Raw genomic sequence first — 17,241 nt, 5'->3', positions numbered from 1 at the left:
TGCTTTGCGTGCGAAGGGCACCATTTATCCATGTTTCAAATACTAGTACGTCTTTCTGTTCATGGCTCTGTTATAATGCATGGATACTGAACCTTTGCGGTCAAGAAGAAATTGGAGGTGCCGTTACTTTGTTAAAGCGTTGTGCTGGTGGTAAGGTGCCTCCAGACAACGTGCCAGGTTTAGTTGCTTCATCCTGTTGAATTACTCTCAACAGACTCAACTTTAGTTTTACAGCAATTTTGTACATTTATTACATTTGGTTGTCAGAATAGTCAGGCACTGATATTGTGCATAATATTTAGTAAAGATAATACATACATGTTTGATATGTTTAGTGGCTGCGTTAATCAGATGCAGAAAACGTTTTCAATATAATTGTTAGATACGTCCTTCATATATAACGTTATGCATTAAATGGAGTTAAAGTTTTTGGTGTATCTGTGTGTCTGTCTGTCTGTGTGTGTCTGCCTGTGTTTCCGGATATTTGTGGTCAGCATAACTTTAGAACCTCTGGATGGATTGTAATGATATTTGGTATGTGGGTAGGTGTTGGAAAGACACATGTCAAGGTCGATTTTGGGCCCCTGGCATGTGACCTTGGTACTGCAGCTGAACTTCGATTCTTGGTATCTTTGGACCTGGACATGTTTTGGTCTTGATTTCTTTGGTGGCACATAGCTCGTGATGTAAGTAAGAAGTAATGTACATGTATATTTGGGCCCCCTAGCAACTTGCTCTGGAACTTTTGCCAAAATCTTCCAAGGAGCATAACGGAACATAGGAACGATGAATTTCCATGATATTTAGCATGCAGGTATCTTTGGTAGAGATGTACATAAGAATTTCAAATTATGCAAATTTGGACTTAGTTTGCATCCTTAATGAGGAAAATCTACATTTACAGTGTTTTCCGTAATAGGCTTCAAACGCATGGAACATATGTAGTTTATGGCAGGTGGAAGATTAGCAGATTCCAATTATGCAATAAGTCCCTAATGTGCATAACTAATGTGAAAGTGTCCAAATCCATCCAAGTACATGTAGTAAATGATTGGATTGTCAATATTGTGACCTGTGTAAACGGTTAGCTAGTAAATATCCAAGCATAAATTATGCAGATGTGAAAGTCATTTACATAATCAAAATATTTCATGGAGATATGAGGTCTCCGAACTCTTGTTGACAAAAGATTTCATCTCATACCATGCGTGCACTGTGTGTTAACGCTCGTCAAAATCACGTGCGAATCAATTCGCTCACCAGGGCTAATTTGAATTTTACGATCGTGCATAGGAAGGCCTGATGGAGGCCGGCGATGGAGGCCATCCTCTGCTTGGAGAGTAGTAAGATCTAGCAAGGAGCTTTTATCAGGATGGATCTAGTAACTGTGCAGTTCAACTTACTAGTAGTCACAGCCAGATACTCCCGCCTAGCCGCCTAGTATGATTTCTAGTAGTATTTAGGGGACATTGGCCAAGTTAGGAATACAAGCCTAGCGTTAACGTTAGTAGGAGTTAACTTTTAATTGGCCAAACGGGAACTGTCAAACACATAGATCTCCAGGTCCTCCTTTCAGTATCTGTTTGATTCCGCCTTCCGGATGGCGTCATCATGACCACGTGTTATTTTGGCGCGCCCGCTCACTCACAATACTAGTAAGCCCAACACGTGCTGCCACTCCCTGTTCCCAGTCGTGGGTCATGTTTCACGCTTGGCATAACACACCCGGCCCACGTGGGCTGCATGGGGGAATTTTTACCAGGAAATTCTTTTGTCTCAGAAACATAGCGCAAAATTTGACAAAACGTCTACCAAGTACATTCATATAAATCGATTCTGACCCAAATTGTAGACAACTTGAGGAAACTATTTTGGATTTGCATCGAGATAAAGCGTTGCATCATAGGATCGGACGACATTTATAAGTGGAAGCAGCCATTTTGGCTCATTTGGTCTCCAGGCGTCGTGAGGGACAGACGTGGTCTGTGCTGCAGCTAGATGGGGGCTCCTGTTTTCCTGGTTCTCTCCTTATTTTTGACTGGAAGTCAGTATTTTAAAGGTGGGTGAGGTGACAGTTGTTGTTTCTAACTAATATAACGCGACAACAAAGATATATTGGTTGAATTATTGGCGTTAAAATCAATTCTGAAACTCAGTCAATGTTCCGTCTCTGGTTTCGTTTGTCTAACAGCAGTAAATTTCCACACCTCGACATGTGGCGGAGGAAAACATTTCTGTTTCTCTTGTGGAAACTGGGACATTGTTAAACGTGACATGTGTTTTGAAACGTGTATTTTGTCCGTGTATTATTTTGTAATTTACCGGGTTATGAGGTCTCCCGTTGTTTTGACTGTCTTCTGAATTAGCATAACAAAGGGAGATGAGACATCTGATGAACAGGTGACTAACAACTACCAATGGGATGTATCCAGCAGGTGTACTAGTAAAGCATGCAGTCTGTGTGAAATGAATTCGCCTCTTACTTAGATAACACGATGAACATGTGACTGTCCTATCATAAGAACACATGCAAAAAGGTATAAAAACAGTTATTGACAGAAAGTAAGGTTGGTGGCTTTACATAAAACAGTCACATTTATGGGACTCCTGAATCTGAATTATTTTACTATTCATCTGATGTGCAACTCAGTTATTGGATAATCCCTGATCTTGCATTAGTTAGCTGCACATAGCGGGATCAAAAAACCTACAGTTGCACAGTGGTTAGTCTTGCATTGGATGTGTTGAGCTTTTTATTGTACATTTTATATTATATGTAACATTAGTAAGTAACGTTATAATGTTAACTTGCAGACCGATTTGAGCTTTCATGAAGAAAATAAGGTTACAAAAACTGTATTTTAATATCCCAGGCGGCCTATGCTATGCAATGTATTGTTCCAGAAAAGAACAGACAAGAAATGGTCTCTTCTGTAACGTTAACGTTATATGTGTTGAAAAAGTACATTGATCCACATCTTTTGTGTGCATTTTGTGTTATGTTCACTTCCTCATCTAAATCTTTTTCTAAGGTGAATTGCCTGCATTCAAAAGTTTATACCTCGAATGAATCTCCCCTATGCTATCGGATCCTCTTGGTTTGTCCCAGATGTCCGTAAGGTCAGGTTCCTACGAGATTGTTGGTTTAAGGTGAGGCTTTCATTTCCTTTGTGAGTGGCACAGGAAAATGTGAATCAAGTCCTGTCTAGTATAACAGTGGCTGCTTTGAAAAAGGTGGTCGAGAACAGGATGTGAGAGGGAAAAATTCTCAGGAATGTTTATTTTACGATCAGCAGCTTGATTATGTACCATTAAGGATGTCATGGTACCAGTACATGCCAGTAATGCTTGCAAAACTATGACAAAACAAGGTGTCATTTTTATTGGTTAGGCCGGCTACTCTCTCTTTGCAACCAGGGGCTTAATTGCAAGTAGCTTACAATATTTGCTCAGGATTCAATCCTTCATACGATAAAAACTTAAAAAATCAAATGCTTACCGGTTATGTCAACTGTAAAACAAATGTATTTGCAAGTAATTCTATAGTACTGGACTAGTTTTCAAATAAAACCACCCTGAACCAGCTTGAAACAGCCAGCTTATGATCATGCATCTCAGGTAGAGATGAATGTGAATTATGATATTAGTAAATAGATTTAATAATTGTGATGAAAAGTAAAATGTATGAATAGTAAAAAGAATATTTTCAAAAATATGATCATCTGCCAATTAAATCTAATATAAATTGACAAATCAATACTTTAACATCATTCGTTTTCAAATTGCTAAGATACAATATACAATGCCATGTATTTCTTAAGAGATACTGCTATCCCTAAAATGGAATACAACAAAATTCATGTTATGTATTCAAAGATGTTTCTACCAACTACACTAATGTTTTGGAAGTATAAAATTTGTTCATGTGGATGCTTCTGTACTGCAGGATGTTTGGCGGACTGTTCGTCAGACCAGTTCCAGTGTGGAGACGGGTCGTGTATCCCCCAGGCCTGGAGATGTAACACTCAGGAGAACTGTCCTGATGGGAGTGATGAGGCAGACTGTGGTACGTCTTACCTTTACCCATTGATTCAACTGTGTTGAATGCCCATTTCAATAATTCAAGGTAGAATGGTTAAAGTATGACTATGAGCTGAACTTGAAACCTGTTTCAATTTGTTACCATCATTCACAAATACATGCATAAAGTTAGACCCTGTTCACATTAAAAAAAACATGGATTCAGATAAAACATTGAATCCGAATAAAATGACCTGTTCTAAATCAATTTTTGCTCCTATTATCCGTTCAGATTTTTTGCCAGATTGGACAATTACGATTTTTCCATGAGTGAGAATTGTATATACTTGCTACTTTACAAAGTCATTGGTGGCCAAATTGGTGAACACAGAAAAATAGAGCCAATAATAAAAGAATTCTGTGCTGTAATTAAGTGAAAATTCATATAAAAATCTTATCTAAATTTTGGGCAAGTGAAAAGTTGGTTCGGGCAAGTAAATTTTCATGTACTTGCCCAATAGGACAAGTGAACTTGTTAAACCCTGGAGTGTAAAGGCATTTTTCTAATTGGCTGGAAAAATCCTTCTGTTACGATGTTTAATCTTCATTTTTTTTTTAGTGTGAACGGGGTCTTAATGATTTCAGAATTCCCTGTCTAGATTTGGCTGATCTCTTTCCTTCGTAGACAAAACCTGGCAGTGCCACCCTTTCCACTTCCACTGTGGCAGTGGGGAGTGCATCAAGGTGCGCTGGAGGTGTGACAGGGAGCCTGACTGTCAGGACGGGTCTGATGAGGAGGGGTGCCAAGGTATGACTATCATATAGTTAAAATTGCCCGTGCATCTGTAACAGGTGATTAGGGATGGTGTCCAACTCCACTTCTGTAGCCCTTGGGCCACACATTTGTGCTACGCCACTACAGCAGGGGGCTAGTCTGCTGGTAGTGATGTGTGTTTAACTCCTATAGTCTTCCTCATTAGTGCTGAGTGCTAAGCACTAACCTGCAGAAACACCTAGGCCCCACCTGGCCACAGATTGCAAGATGCAGAAGAGTCTGGAACAGTTCAAGGGAGGGGTTCCTCAAAGGGAGCAACAATACCCAGCCATGAGTAAGACTGAGAGTGAGCTAAGCAGAGAAAGCAGCATGTACAATTTTTAAAGTCTTTGGTATGACTTGGCCGGGGATCAAACTCACGATCTACAGAATGCAAGGCGAACACTCTACCCGCTCGGCCATTCCACCGGTGCACATTGATTTTTACATGTTCAACCATCTCACTTGATTTCGTTAATCTATGTCATGTGATAACTTTGCAAACATGTTCAAAGACAGTTTACAACGACATTGTTAGTTTATAGGGCAATCAATTTCTAATAATGCAATTACCTCTAGTTGTCTGAGTTGATATACCATTTTGTAGGAATTCCAATGAAATTTTATTTTTCCAGACATGACCCCCGCTGTCTGTAGCGCAGACCAGTTCCGCTGCCTCACAGGAGACTGTATCCCCTCCTCAGTACGGTGTGACAACAACACAGACTGTCCTGATGGGTCCGACGAGAGAGGCTGCTGTATGTATGGATTATTACACAAATGTTTAAGGAGGGTTTGCATGGGGGGTCCCGACAACGATTTACGCTGAATTCAGAAGAACCTCCTACGTATTACGCTAAATCAAGGAAGGCAATTACGCTAAATTTGGTCACCTTGCTACGAATTACGTAGATAAGATGGTTTTCCCTACCAATTAGGGGAAATAAAAATAGGCTACCTACGCCTTACATAAAAGAGCATGCAGACCCTCTTTAAGGGCTTTCCAATAAATTGATAATTCTCGATTGACATAAAATTCCTTCATGTGAATTTCTCTCGAGGCCTACAAATCCAAGTGAATGTTTGTTTTGTTGTCAGATCATTCGAAGTGCAAAGATGACTATTGGCAGTGTGGGACTGGGGAGTGTGTTCGAGTGGCCTGGCTGTGTGATGGGGAGACAGACTGCACGGACAATAGCGATGAAGACAACTGTAGTAAGTGAATGATAATACGGAAAGGTGCAGGTGCAGGGCAAGGTTTGACTTTGAAATTGATTTTTCAATGTTCATGTACAGTGACATGATACTGTTGCCTTGCAGCCACAATGAAGCATAGTTCAGAGGACTTAGCTGACAGCTCTCTGTGTAATGTCCTATGTCATACATGTGTGTCAAGAGTATTCTCTACTCTGGGAAGGATTTTGACAATGTCACTTGGTCAAGAATGCATACTAGAGCATTCACTACACATGCATAGTGTATACTGGAGCATTTGCCACTTGGTCAAGAAAGCTCACAGCACACTGGAGCATTCACCTAATTGAGCTTTTGTAGCATTACCAGTTAGTGCACTGGACTATAGGAATCAGTGGATAGTGATGTAATTTATATGAATATAAGGACGATCTGAAAGACTGAATGAAGATAAAGGTGCTATAGAGCAATAAAAGGCATATTGGTGAGTTAGTAATAGAAATACCAGAGCCCTTGAATCATTCAACTGGTTAAGTTGGAATATGTTTGGTAATACAGTGGTATGAGTTCCTTAATACTATAGGTGAATATTTCTGCAACAACTAACATTCTACCTTTTTTTTATTTTTAAGGTAAATATTTGTTTTAAGCATACCTTGTTCTGAAATCTTTTATTTAAAAGTGTCACTTCTACCACTATGATGTTGCTTTATACTATATATGGTTTTAAACTTATTTAGTATTGTTTATTTTAACTTTTATGTACTTTGCTTATGCTCCATCCATGTATTTTGTTGCCTTATTTCTTTCTATTTTTCAATTTATTAACTTATTCTTAATTTAAGTCATTTCACTGTTTCATTTAATCTGAATAGCACACTGCTAATGCTACATTGTGTATGGTTGAACTAGCCATTGGTTTGGGACAATGGAGGCCATCTTGAGCTTAAGTAAAAGTAGAATCCTTAGTTTTACCCTTGACCTGCTGGCTACTCTGGGCAACAGTCCTTCAGCTGGCCTATCTCCTTTGCTGTCCAAAGACCTCCATGACTCAAGAATTATCTACCTTCCTTGACTGAGCTCACCTGGAGGTTTGCCTGGGACTTGTTTTATTTTCATAAATCTTTCAAGACAAGATCCACGCTTGTTACCCAGGGTAAGCCCATCCCTAAACCAACTCTCTGGGATGTTTCAGCGGTAACGTGTAGCCCTACCAGAACCCTTTGTAGCAGTGGGTGCATCCCCACAAGTTGGGTATGTGATGGTACAACTGACTGCAAAGAAGGGGAGGATGAAAGCAATTGCACACTGTCAGGTCAGAGTCCAACATGTCTTAGCTAGAATAGAAAAAGGTTTGCCTCTCTCTAATTGACCTTCAAGTTCAACAGATGCTTTGTATCTACTACTAACCATGTATAACTTGCTTGTTTACAAAGTAGTGACAGTCCAACATGTCTTAGTTTAAAGTACATGCAATAAATGCTCTTCAACTTGCTTTAACAACCCTTGCATGTCATTTTAAGCAATGGCATAAAGTTCAGAGGGAATAGTGGTTGGTCTTGCTCAAGTTTGGAATTGTTTTTTTTTCTGAAGCCTGATTTAAACAATTTATCAAAGACTTTGTATTTCCTCTGCATTTTTGTAGTAGATGATGATTTTTCCATCTATTGACACACTATGCTGCATGTATGTGTTGTTGACAGAAAGAGAAATGGACACAGATGTTACAGATGGCTGTGGGGAAGACAAGTTCCACTGTTCAGACGGGAGCTGTGTATCTTCCAGATGGAGGTGTGATGGGGATTTTGACTGTCCAGACGAGAGTGACGAGGACGGATGTGGTCAGTACAGGTCCAGATCTACGCAGCTCGCACAGTAGAATACGACTCAAAGAAAATAGAAAGGCAAATTATGTATGTCCATCTAAATGGTCTTGAGGTGAAAAGCAATCCCGCCAAAGTTGAGGGGTTAAATGTCAGTTCAACTAAATGTAATACTTTACTGCTGTGTTTGTAGGAATTTCATTCTTTCAAAAACTTAGAAATATTGTCAGTTTGTTTTAAAGCAGCAGTTTATTGCGAGCTGTTCTTGCTCTCAGTTTTGTGCACTTATCCATACTTTGAGCTTTGCAAGCACTACATTTCTTTCTGTCATGTTATTTAAATCCTTTCCTAGATGGTCACACAGTAACCAGTGGGGGCAGTGAGTGCCTGTCCCACCAGTTCAGGTGTTCCAGTGGAGAGTGTATCGAGAGCCTGTGGCATTGTGATGGGGATAAGGACTGCCAGGATGGGACAGATGAACATCGATGTGGTAAATAAGTTTACAAATGTGTATCATTCCTTGGCTGCGATAAACATATGGGTGTTCCTGTCTGTTCTCTATTCAATGGTGCAATACAGGTTTCTGCTTGTACCCCACAGGCCGAATCCTTTGGCTGTTGATCAGGCTGATACATTGGATGAAACAGAATACCATGTCATCTACTGTACATCAATGATATAAGCGTTTCTTGGGGACTGTCATGATAGGACAGACGAACGTTAATGTGGTAAATACGTTTATGTCACACCTGGGCCGTGATTGACTAGTCTCTACATTTTATGGCACACTACAGGCTTCTACTTGTATCCCAGAGGCTTCCTTTGACTGTCAGGTCCAGAGGTTCTAAATTCTGCTAACAACAACTTTCTATAAACACGTACTCACAGACACACCCAAAACAATGCCTCCATATTTCATGGAGGAAATTACTAATTTGTTATTTTTAGTTTAATAAATATTTCAAGTCGGGATCCATTTGACTACAATGTATGTCTCCCATGTAATGAGCTCATATTGACTTAATGCACCACCCTTAAACATGTGTCCTCCAGGTGTGCACACCTGTCAGGCAGGCCAGGTGATGTGTGACGACGGCCTCTGTATCAGCCACACCTGGTTATGTGATGGAGAACTGGACTGTAGGGACGGCTTTGATGAACAAGACTGTGGTAAGAGAACAATAGTAGATATATAGACCTTGTAGGACTAATCTTTTAGACCTGTAGCACATAGAAGTTACTCTATATCATTATGCTGCAAGTACGTAATGTGTTGTTGCAATTTTAAGTTAGATATGACTATTGTACTAAAGAATTTTGTATCATCTGAAAACACTACAAAAATCCCCTTTCCTCCTCACTGAACATTGAAGAGTTGAAGAAAACATTATCTGCTGGCCATTAGCAGTAAGCAGGAAACAAATATTTCAGTTCATTTCAAGTCACACATGTACATTGATAAATGATATGAATAATAATTGTTGTGCTGCACACAGGGTCGTCCCACCCCCCAGTGCTGCCGTCCTGTAAGGCTACCCAGTTCACCTGCTCAGATGGATCCTGTATAGACCGATCCTTACTGTGTAATGGGGATGAGGACTGTAGAGATGGAAGTGACGAGGGAACTCAATGTGGTGAGAAAAAAAACTTTTTCTTGTTTTCTCAGTTTCCCACAAAGAAATTCAGTTGTTATTTCTGGTGTCTAATATGTAGTGTCCAGTCACAAATGCTAGTGTTATTTGCGCACGTATAGTGTATACCAGAACCAGTTGCACAGTCATCTGTACTTGTGTCCTTCATCAACCATCTTTATTTTTGTTTCCAGTTGTGGATCACTGTGTGTTGCACTTTGGAGCCTGTAGCCAACTGTGTGATGCAACAGAAAGCTCCTTCAAGTGTTCCTGTGTGGACGGCTACAAGATGGAGCCAGATGGCAGCACATGTAGGGCTATGGGTAGGTATTTGGTCATGTGTAAATGTTTATGAGGTTAACTGCATAGAAAAGATTACTCTACGGCTACTATACGAGATATGCAACACAGAAAACCTCTAGAACTGAGATACCAAAGACAAATAGTCTTAAGAAATCTTTTGCATATAGAACAGCATCCCAATGGAACCAACTAGCTCATGAGTTACAAACTGTGAGTACATCCAAGACTTTTAAGCAGCACATGCAAAGCTCAACATATGGCATATGAGGTACTTGATAAGGCACATGGGTTTTATGATATTTTGTATGTACTTGTAAGTTGTAATTTTGGGATGTTGTTATATGCTGTGTTTGTTATGCCAAGTGTCTATGTTTTCTGTGTTATTTTGTTACTCCTGGAAGAGGAGTACATGTCACAGTTACATGTGACAGCTAAAGAAGTTAATAAAACAATAAACGATACTGTAAAAGATGTTTATTACTTGCAATACATGTCAAACAAGTTATTTAATTGACATTTGATTTCACATCTTCAGGAGAAGAGCCGTACCTACTTGTTGCCGAGTCCAACAGCATCAGGAAGGTTGTTCACATTCACCATGGCAACAGGACAGACTACATGCCCCTGCTGACTGGACTGGGCAGCCCCACAGCTCTGGACTACCACCTGGCTGGGCAGTCTCTGTTCTGGGTGGAGTCTGGCAGTATTAACTCAGCAGGTCTGGATGGAGAGGGCAACAGAACAATTCTTGCAGGTAAAGTGATGTCTTTATGAACCTATTCATCTCTGAAAACAGAGGTATTGTTTGCAGAATGTGAGGTTAGAAATGATGAAACACAAGATTTTCAGGATTTGGCCCTAAGGTCCAAAGTTGATCCTGCAGGCTTGGACAGAATTAAGAAAAAAAGTTCCCAATAATGAATGAAACAAGAAATTCAAAATAGAATTCATTCAGATATTTCATGGAGGTATGAGGTCATCATTTTTGTGTGAAATGATTTCCGTTATCTCCTTGGACATGCAGATAGTGTTGTAGTGCTGCCTGCTTTGAAATTATAACGGGCCCTGTCCTTGGTGCTGAATGAGTACTCAACTCTTCAAAACAGCATTTTCCAGTGTTCTACTGTCTACGGAAGAAAAGACAATCATCAGAAAATGAACATGAACTCATCTAAAAGTAGTGCATTAATGGAATTATTTTATGGTTAATTGTTCATAGGTCTTGGTGAGGTGGAGAGCATTGCCGTGGACTGGGTGGGAGAGAACCTATACTGGACAGACTCAGCCAACAATTACATTGGAGTATCCACACTAGACGGTCTCTACAAAACAAGTGTAGTGAGGTCTTTAGGATTGCTCAAGGCCATAGTACTGGACCCAAAGAACAGGTAACTCAGGCACTGCAGATGCTTTCAGAATTTCCCAAGTTCACTTTCCTTCCTTAACAACCATTGGGAGTACCTGGACACATTGTGAGCCAATCTGAGCAAACATTTAAATTCTATTTGTATCGATAAGTGATTTTCATTTCATGGTGAAAATGATTCCATAGGAACATGTACTGGAGCGACTGTGGTGCGATTCCCAAGATTGAGGTATCTGGGATGGATGGATCAGGAAGAGAGATGATTGTGAGGAAGAAGCTCCTGTGGCCTGTTGGCCTTTCCCTGGACCATCCTTCCAACAGGCTCTTCTGGATGGACTCCAAACTCAAGGTACCTTTTTTTTCTCACCGTCACAAAATATGCATTGTATGAACTTCAAGGCTCTCTTATGTTTGTTATGAGTAAATTTGTTAGGACACAAACATATAGCTACCTGTTGTGAACCCCCTTTAGGTTCGGTACCAATATGCTTTCCAAGAAGGCAAGACAGACAAGGATGGTGGAGACAAAATCTCTTGATACCGAGTGCCCCTCTAGGGTTCTACCACTCCCTAGTAGGGGTGTTCTAAATGTGGTTTCTATGTCATAGTGTGTTCGTAACACTGTCTCCATTTTGTTTCTAGGTCCTGGAGTCCACAGACCTGAACGGGGAAAACAGATACCTGATCCGAGGTTTGGATGTCGGGCAGCCCTTCTCCATGGCTCTATTTGAAGACCTGGTGTACTGGAGTGATGACAGGTCCAACAAGGTCAAACTGGCACACAAGTACATGGGAGACAGGGTGTACGTGTTGGTCAGGGCACAGCAACCCACCGGGGTGAAGATGGTTCATCCACTCAAGCAGAGAGAAGGTACTGTTGCCTCTACTGTCCTACACTGGCATGTTCAGATTAAAATACTATCATTACACCTACTGGTAGGTTACAACTTACATGTAGATCATGGGAATTGTAAAGAACAGATAGTAGTGAATACTCTTTTTAGATTATCCTTAAAGAAGAGAGCAGCAACATTTACATGTACAATGTTGTACAGTTATGTTATACCCCTTAAACATTGAACAATTCTAAAGTCTATCCAGTATTGAGTGTTCTGATGAAAGAAAAGCTGTATTTATGGTAACATTGTGCAGTTTTGTCTTCGTTATGGTATACTTGAACAGGACATTTTTTGTGTGTACAATGTACTTGCAGTTTACATATTCCCATGTACCCTCTGTTCCAGCCCCTAACCCCTGCAGTAATGGAGGTGGGAACACCTGTAGCCACCTGTGTCTGCTGTCTCCCACACAGCCGCAGGGCTACACCTGCAGGTGTCCTACTGGATGGCAGCTACAGACGGATGGGAGAACTTGTCAGGACCCACAGTCACCATTCCCCAGTCCCACCGGTTAGTTATGCCTTTTGTCTATAAGGATTCCTCTTACTATTTACATTATTCTCAATAGTCCTATAGAATGTAAATTCATCTTTTCTGAAGTCACACAAGTTAATGGCATCATCACTCTACAAACCCTGCTTTCATTGTTGTAGATTAGAGAGTGACACTTATCTGGCTGATGTGTTCTATAGAAATCTGTGTACAGTGAAACCTGTCTATAGGGGTCACTCAAGGGACTGACCAAATTTGGCCCCTATGGGCAGGTGGCCCCTATAGGCAGTATAGCCAAAAAGGTAACGTTACCAGTACATTTCACCACAAGCAATAAGTGACAAGGCATTCAGCTTCCGTTGAGATACTGAGTATTTATTGACAATATTATAAAGGTTATACATTTAAACTAAATATGAGTTTAAAACAAACAGTTTAATCAAATAGATTTGTATTACTACTACTGCTACAGCACTGTAGCTGCTCCCTTATTTCTGTATAGTCAAAATGTATGTCAATCATGACATTAGAAGACAGTGTACTATAATTTAGACATTAACACTAATCTGAGTCCGACCGACACCTGCTCCGAAATCAGCCGCTAGTTGACGGGGGGAATTGCCGTTCTCGGAACGCCGAATGACCAACGTCAATGCGTGTCCCTCGGGAGTCGAAGCCTTCGACATCGTATTTCTGAGTCAAAACTGACAGACATTTGCTTGGTTCTCTTGTCTGAACACGAAGTCAGCGCCGCCATTTTTCCTTTGTTCCTCGATCTGACTTTTCTGCGTCTCCGGCAACTTTGCCAATCGAATAGACAAATCGTGTAAATTCCGCTAGTTGCCGGCAAAAATTAGACGTTCAATCACTGCTGATAACAAGTTCATAATCATTTCTAAACATCAAAACGCCACAAAAACTTTCACTTGTTCAGGAAGGCTTGGCTTGACTTGTCTGCATGCGCCATTATGCCAAGGTGGTCACGTCGAAATAAAACTGTCTATACGTAGGATTATTTCTTTGACAAAAATCCAACTTCGTCTAGTTCTTACATAAATAACGTTGATTTAATTGATTCTTATCGTTTTATACCATAATCACCGTATTTTGTGCTATAAATCAGAATTGTTGTTCCCACATTTTACCTTGGCAAAAATGGAGTCGTCCACTGACCCCTATTGACCTTGTTTATTTTCTGAGGCGGCGCCATCTTGGAAAATTTACGCAAATACAATTCCGATATTTTTGGCCCGCGGAATACGAAAATTAGACCATCGCACATGGATTTCAAGAGCCTATAACATCAGATACATGAACGGACGGTCTACTTGTAAAATCTGTCCATACATTCTTTCAGTCTGCACAGAAATGACGATGTAGAGAAGGGTAGAGTGCAAAGAGTCTGAGACGAGAAAAACTCCAACAACACTTTGGTGGAAAAACTTCGCATAAAATCACATAATTTTGTAAAATGTTTCTTTATTCAATGTTTCCTTCGTAAATCGTCCAAGTTGAGCCTACATTTTGCTGATGTAGTGCAGAAATTGAAAAAAAGTGAACCCCGCGTGGGTTTAGCGCGGCGTAACGCGGCCGGCCAGTCGCGCCGGTGACCGCTATCGGCAGTGTTGGCATAGCGGCCGGACCGAAAATCGGCTGGCCGCGACCGCATTCGACAGGTGACCGCTATAGACTATTTCTTAATGCTTACGTCAATGGGAAAAATCCAAGGGACCGACAAAAAGTGACCGCAATGGCCAGGTGGCCCCTATACTCAGGTGACCCCTAAGGCAGGTTTCACTGTAGTTATGTCCTTACAAGCTATTTTCTTGAAAAGTAATTCATCTTTTTCTGTCTTTTCTGCCATTTGCTCCCATCTTTGTTCCTTGGCTCTAGTGGAAATTTGTGGTGAGGACAAATTTCAGTGTGACAATGGGCGATGTATCCCCTCTCACTGGGTGTGCGACACCGATAATGACTGCGCTGACAATTCTGATGAATCTAAATGTGGTAAGTTTCATGGGTAACCAGGAATGTCACTTGATATATCGTGCATGTATTTTTTTACAGCTCTAAATGAGACAAAGCAACTTTTGGTGAAAATGTATGATGTGTCTTGGACTTATTGCATGTTGGCACTGTACATAAATTCTCTAGCATGATATTCTGAACTGAGAGCAAAATAGAAATAAAACAGATTTGCAACTTTTCTATGTTCATATGAAACCTATGATATTCATTAAAAACTATTGCATTAGACTTTTCCAACCATTGCATTAGTTTCCGGTTCTCATAAGTTAGATAAGATGAACAGCCATAAAATTATATGCAAACATGATAAGGACATGTTGTATGGAGCATTAAGTCAAACTGTGAGCTAAACATACAAGGTAACACCATCTTGAAAGGACTGAAGTAACCTGAATATATGGTGACTGGTCTGCAGGAGCTGTGACGTGTCCAGCCGGCCAGTTCCAGTGTCTCCAAGGCTACCCGTGTATCCAGATGTCGTGGCGCTGTGACGGTTACAAGGACTGCCCCGATAACTCCGACGAGGAAGGAGGCTGTGGTACGACCCTACGCTTCACTACTAGGAACAAGCGCGCAACTAGTTGAGTCATATCTTCTAGAATCCCAGTGTCTCTGTTCAAAACTTATTGAGGAGATTTTTTTTTCATTATTAACTTGAGCACCAGTTATTGAAATTTTTCTTTCAGTTTATCATTGTTCATTTTATTTGGCTTGTTGTATTTAGTGTATGTTTCAGCACTTTTTGGCAAAAAATCTTGACCCTAATACCATTTATTTCGTTGTGCTTGATGTTAAAAAAAGTTTTCATTTTTGAGCCTGTTCGAGCAGCTTTTCACCTATAAGTATAACTGTAGGTTGTTTAAAAACATCAAATTCTTTCCCATCAACACATGTTTTATTGAACTAAGCTCAGCACTAAAATTACATACACATGTACATGTGAAACAGGTCTGGTTCAGCAGTTGTTGGCAATAGTTTGTGTTAACAAGTTATCTAACATATGTTGGAAGTTTTCTTGTATCCACAGACTGTTTTTTTTGTTTGTTTCCCTTGATTTTAACAAGCTTGAAGTTAATTTTTTTAGTCAACGCTGGATTCACATTCCACAAAGTCAAAATCTGAATGTAGATTTTCAACAGTTTTCAAACCGATCCAACATTTTTCAAGTTTGTTTTTTTGCAATACGGCATAAACCAAGCATTTTGTTGTAGAAAGGTGTCAAGCTTTTGTCTGACTTCCCATGTCCAGCTGAACCCAAGCCCTGTGAGTTCCAGTGCAGGTCTGGACACTGCATCCCCCAGTCCTGGCACTGTGACCATGACCACGACTGTTCAGATGGGTCAGATGAAGAAGAATGCGGTACAGTATATGCTTTTTACAATTCTTACTTTTGATTGTGCACATGCCAACTTGAAGTACCAAAACTTCAAAACATCTTTTCTGAAGATGCATAATGACTTCTTAACACGTGGTAGATTTTTACATAGATTGATCTGTTCATATTTTTTAAAATATTAAAATATTTCTGCTACATCTTTTTTGTCTTGTGTTTAAAAAGAAAGCTTACTTTGAAATCTTCAACAGTTAGTGTAATATTTTGTACATCTGTACTCTTTCCTTCCCAGACTATGAGAGCTGCAGTGAGAATGAGTTCAGGTGTCGGAGTGGACAGTGCATTCTGGGAAGCTGGAAATGTGACGGGGACAACGACTGTGAAGATCAGTCTGACGAGGCCAATTGTGGTATTACTAACTATTCTCTGACTTTGATGTTATGTAGTAGCAAAAATGTAGCCCACTGTATGAATTTTATGCCCTGCTTTTAATGCGTATAGTGGTAATAATAGGCCATGCAGACCTGATAATTGTTTCCATGCCTTACTGTTCTCTTCTCTCTGCCTAAAATGATCCTCCATGCCTGGTACAGATAATGATCCAACACTACTTATTAGCACCATCACCTGTTGTTAGTTGTGGACGGGAGCTACCTCTGCTACTATTGGAGATTTGCAGGTCACAGATAATAGAACAATGTTTTTGTTGAATTTCTGAACAGAGATAACAGCAGCCCCTGACTGTGATGGTTTCCAGTGTGCAGACCATTCTCACTGCATCCCCAACGTGTGGCTTTGTGACTTCAAGAACGACTGTGTGGATGGCTCTGATGAGAGCAACTGTAGTAAGTAACAAACTTTTCAAAAATGGTGAGTTTTGCAAAAGTGAATAAAAAGTATTGTTTATTGAGCTGCATTACAGAAGTTGAGGTTACTTTCTTCACTGAGGATAGCCTCTTAGTCTTTAAGCACTTCCGAGAGGTAATCAAGTTGGCATTGCAAACACTGAGTTGTTGGCATTGCAAACACAATGAGTTGAAGCTGTAATTTGATGTTATCCTTCACACCTATAGCCCTGCATACCTGCCACCCCATGGAGCTGCAGTGTGGGACTGGGGAGTGTGTTCCTCTGCGCTGGAAATGTGATGGAGATGAGGACTGCACTGATGGTGCTGATGAACAGGACTGCGCAATAGGTACAGACCCCCTACATAGGAGGTTACCCAATATCATTGTTATATTAGGAAGAATCAAACTTGTACATGGTCTATTATCTGATGATATGACAACTGTTAGTGTTGTTATTGGGTGGGCCGACTACTCCCTCTTTGCAGCCAG

The 17,241-nt window shown here is 40.4% G+C and overlaps 1 protein-coding gene across 1 annotated transcript in view; it reads left to right on the top strand.

Moving 5' to 3' along the window:
- Window positions 1–1,703: 1,703 nt before the first annotated feature.
- The window catches only part of LOC118421748 (low-density lipoprotein receptor-related protein 1-like), a 34,429-nt gene continuing 18,891 nt past the window's right edge, over window positions 1,704–17,241 (top strand). Inside the window, exons 1-22 of the mRNA XM_035829249.1 lie at window positions 1,704–2,059; window positions 3,947–4,066; window positions 4,706–4,828; window positions 5,470–5,592; window positions 5,933–6,049; window positions 7,224–7,343; window positions 7,732–7,869; window positions 8,204–8,341; window positions 8,905–9,021; window positions 9,348–9,485; window positions 9,677–9,805; window positions 10,321–10,539; window positions 11,005–11,173; window positions 11,338–11,500; window positions 11,794–12,022; window positions 12,396–12,560; window positions 14,436–14,549; window positions 14,986–15,150; window positions 15,819–15,929; window positions 16,196–16,312; window positions 16,626–16,748; window positions 16,977–17,099. Coding sequence (XP_035685142.1) covers window positions 1,999–2,059; window positions 3,947–4,066; window positions 4,706–4,828; window positions 5,470–5,592; window positions 5,933–6,049; window positions 7,224–7,343; window positions 7,732–7,869; window positions 8,204–8,341; window positions 8,905–9,021; window positions 9,348–9,485; window positions 9,677–9,805; window positions 10,321–10,539; window positions 11,005–11,173; window positions 11,338–11,500; window positions 11,794–12,022; window positions 12,396–12,560; window positions 14,436–14,549; window positions 14,986–15,150; window positions 15,819–15,929; window positions 16,196–16,312; window positions 16,626–16,748; window positions 16,977–17,099 — 3,022 coding nt within the window. The 5' untranslated portion in view covers window positions 1,704–1,998. The remainder of the gene's footprint in view (window positions 2,060–3,946; window positions 4,067–4,705; window positions 4,829–5,469; window positions 5,593–5,932; window positions 6,050–7,223; window positions 7,344–7,731; window positions 7,870–8,203; window positions 8,342–8,904; window positions 9,022–9,347; window positions 9,486–9,676; window positions 9,806–10,320; window positions 10,540–11,004; window positions 11,174–11,337; window positions 11,501–11,793; window positions 12,023–12,395; window positions 12,561–14,435; window positions 14,550–14,985; window positions 15,151–15,818; window positions 15,930–16,195; window positions 16,313–16,625; window positions 16,749–16,976; window positions 17,100–17,241) is intronic.

This window comes from Branchiostoma floridae, chromosome 8 (assembly GCF_000003815.2).
Source record: "Branchiostoma floridae strain S238N-H82 chromosome 8, Bfl_VNyyK, whole genome shotgun sequence".
NCBI classification, from domain to species: Eukaryota; Metazoa; Chordata; class Leptocardii; order Amphioxiformes; family Branchiostomatidae; genus Branchiostoma; species Branchiostoma floridae.
Note: the sequence above shows the minus strand (reverse complement) of the source record. Positions and strands in the feature narration are given on the sequence as shown.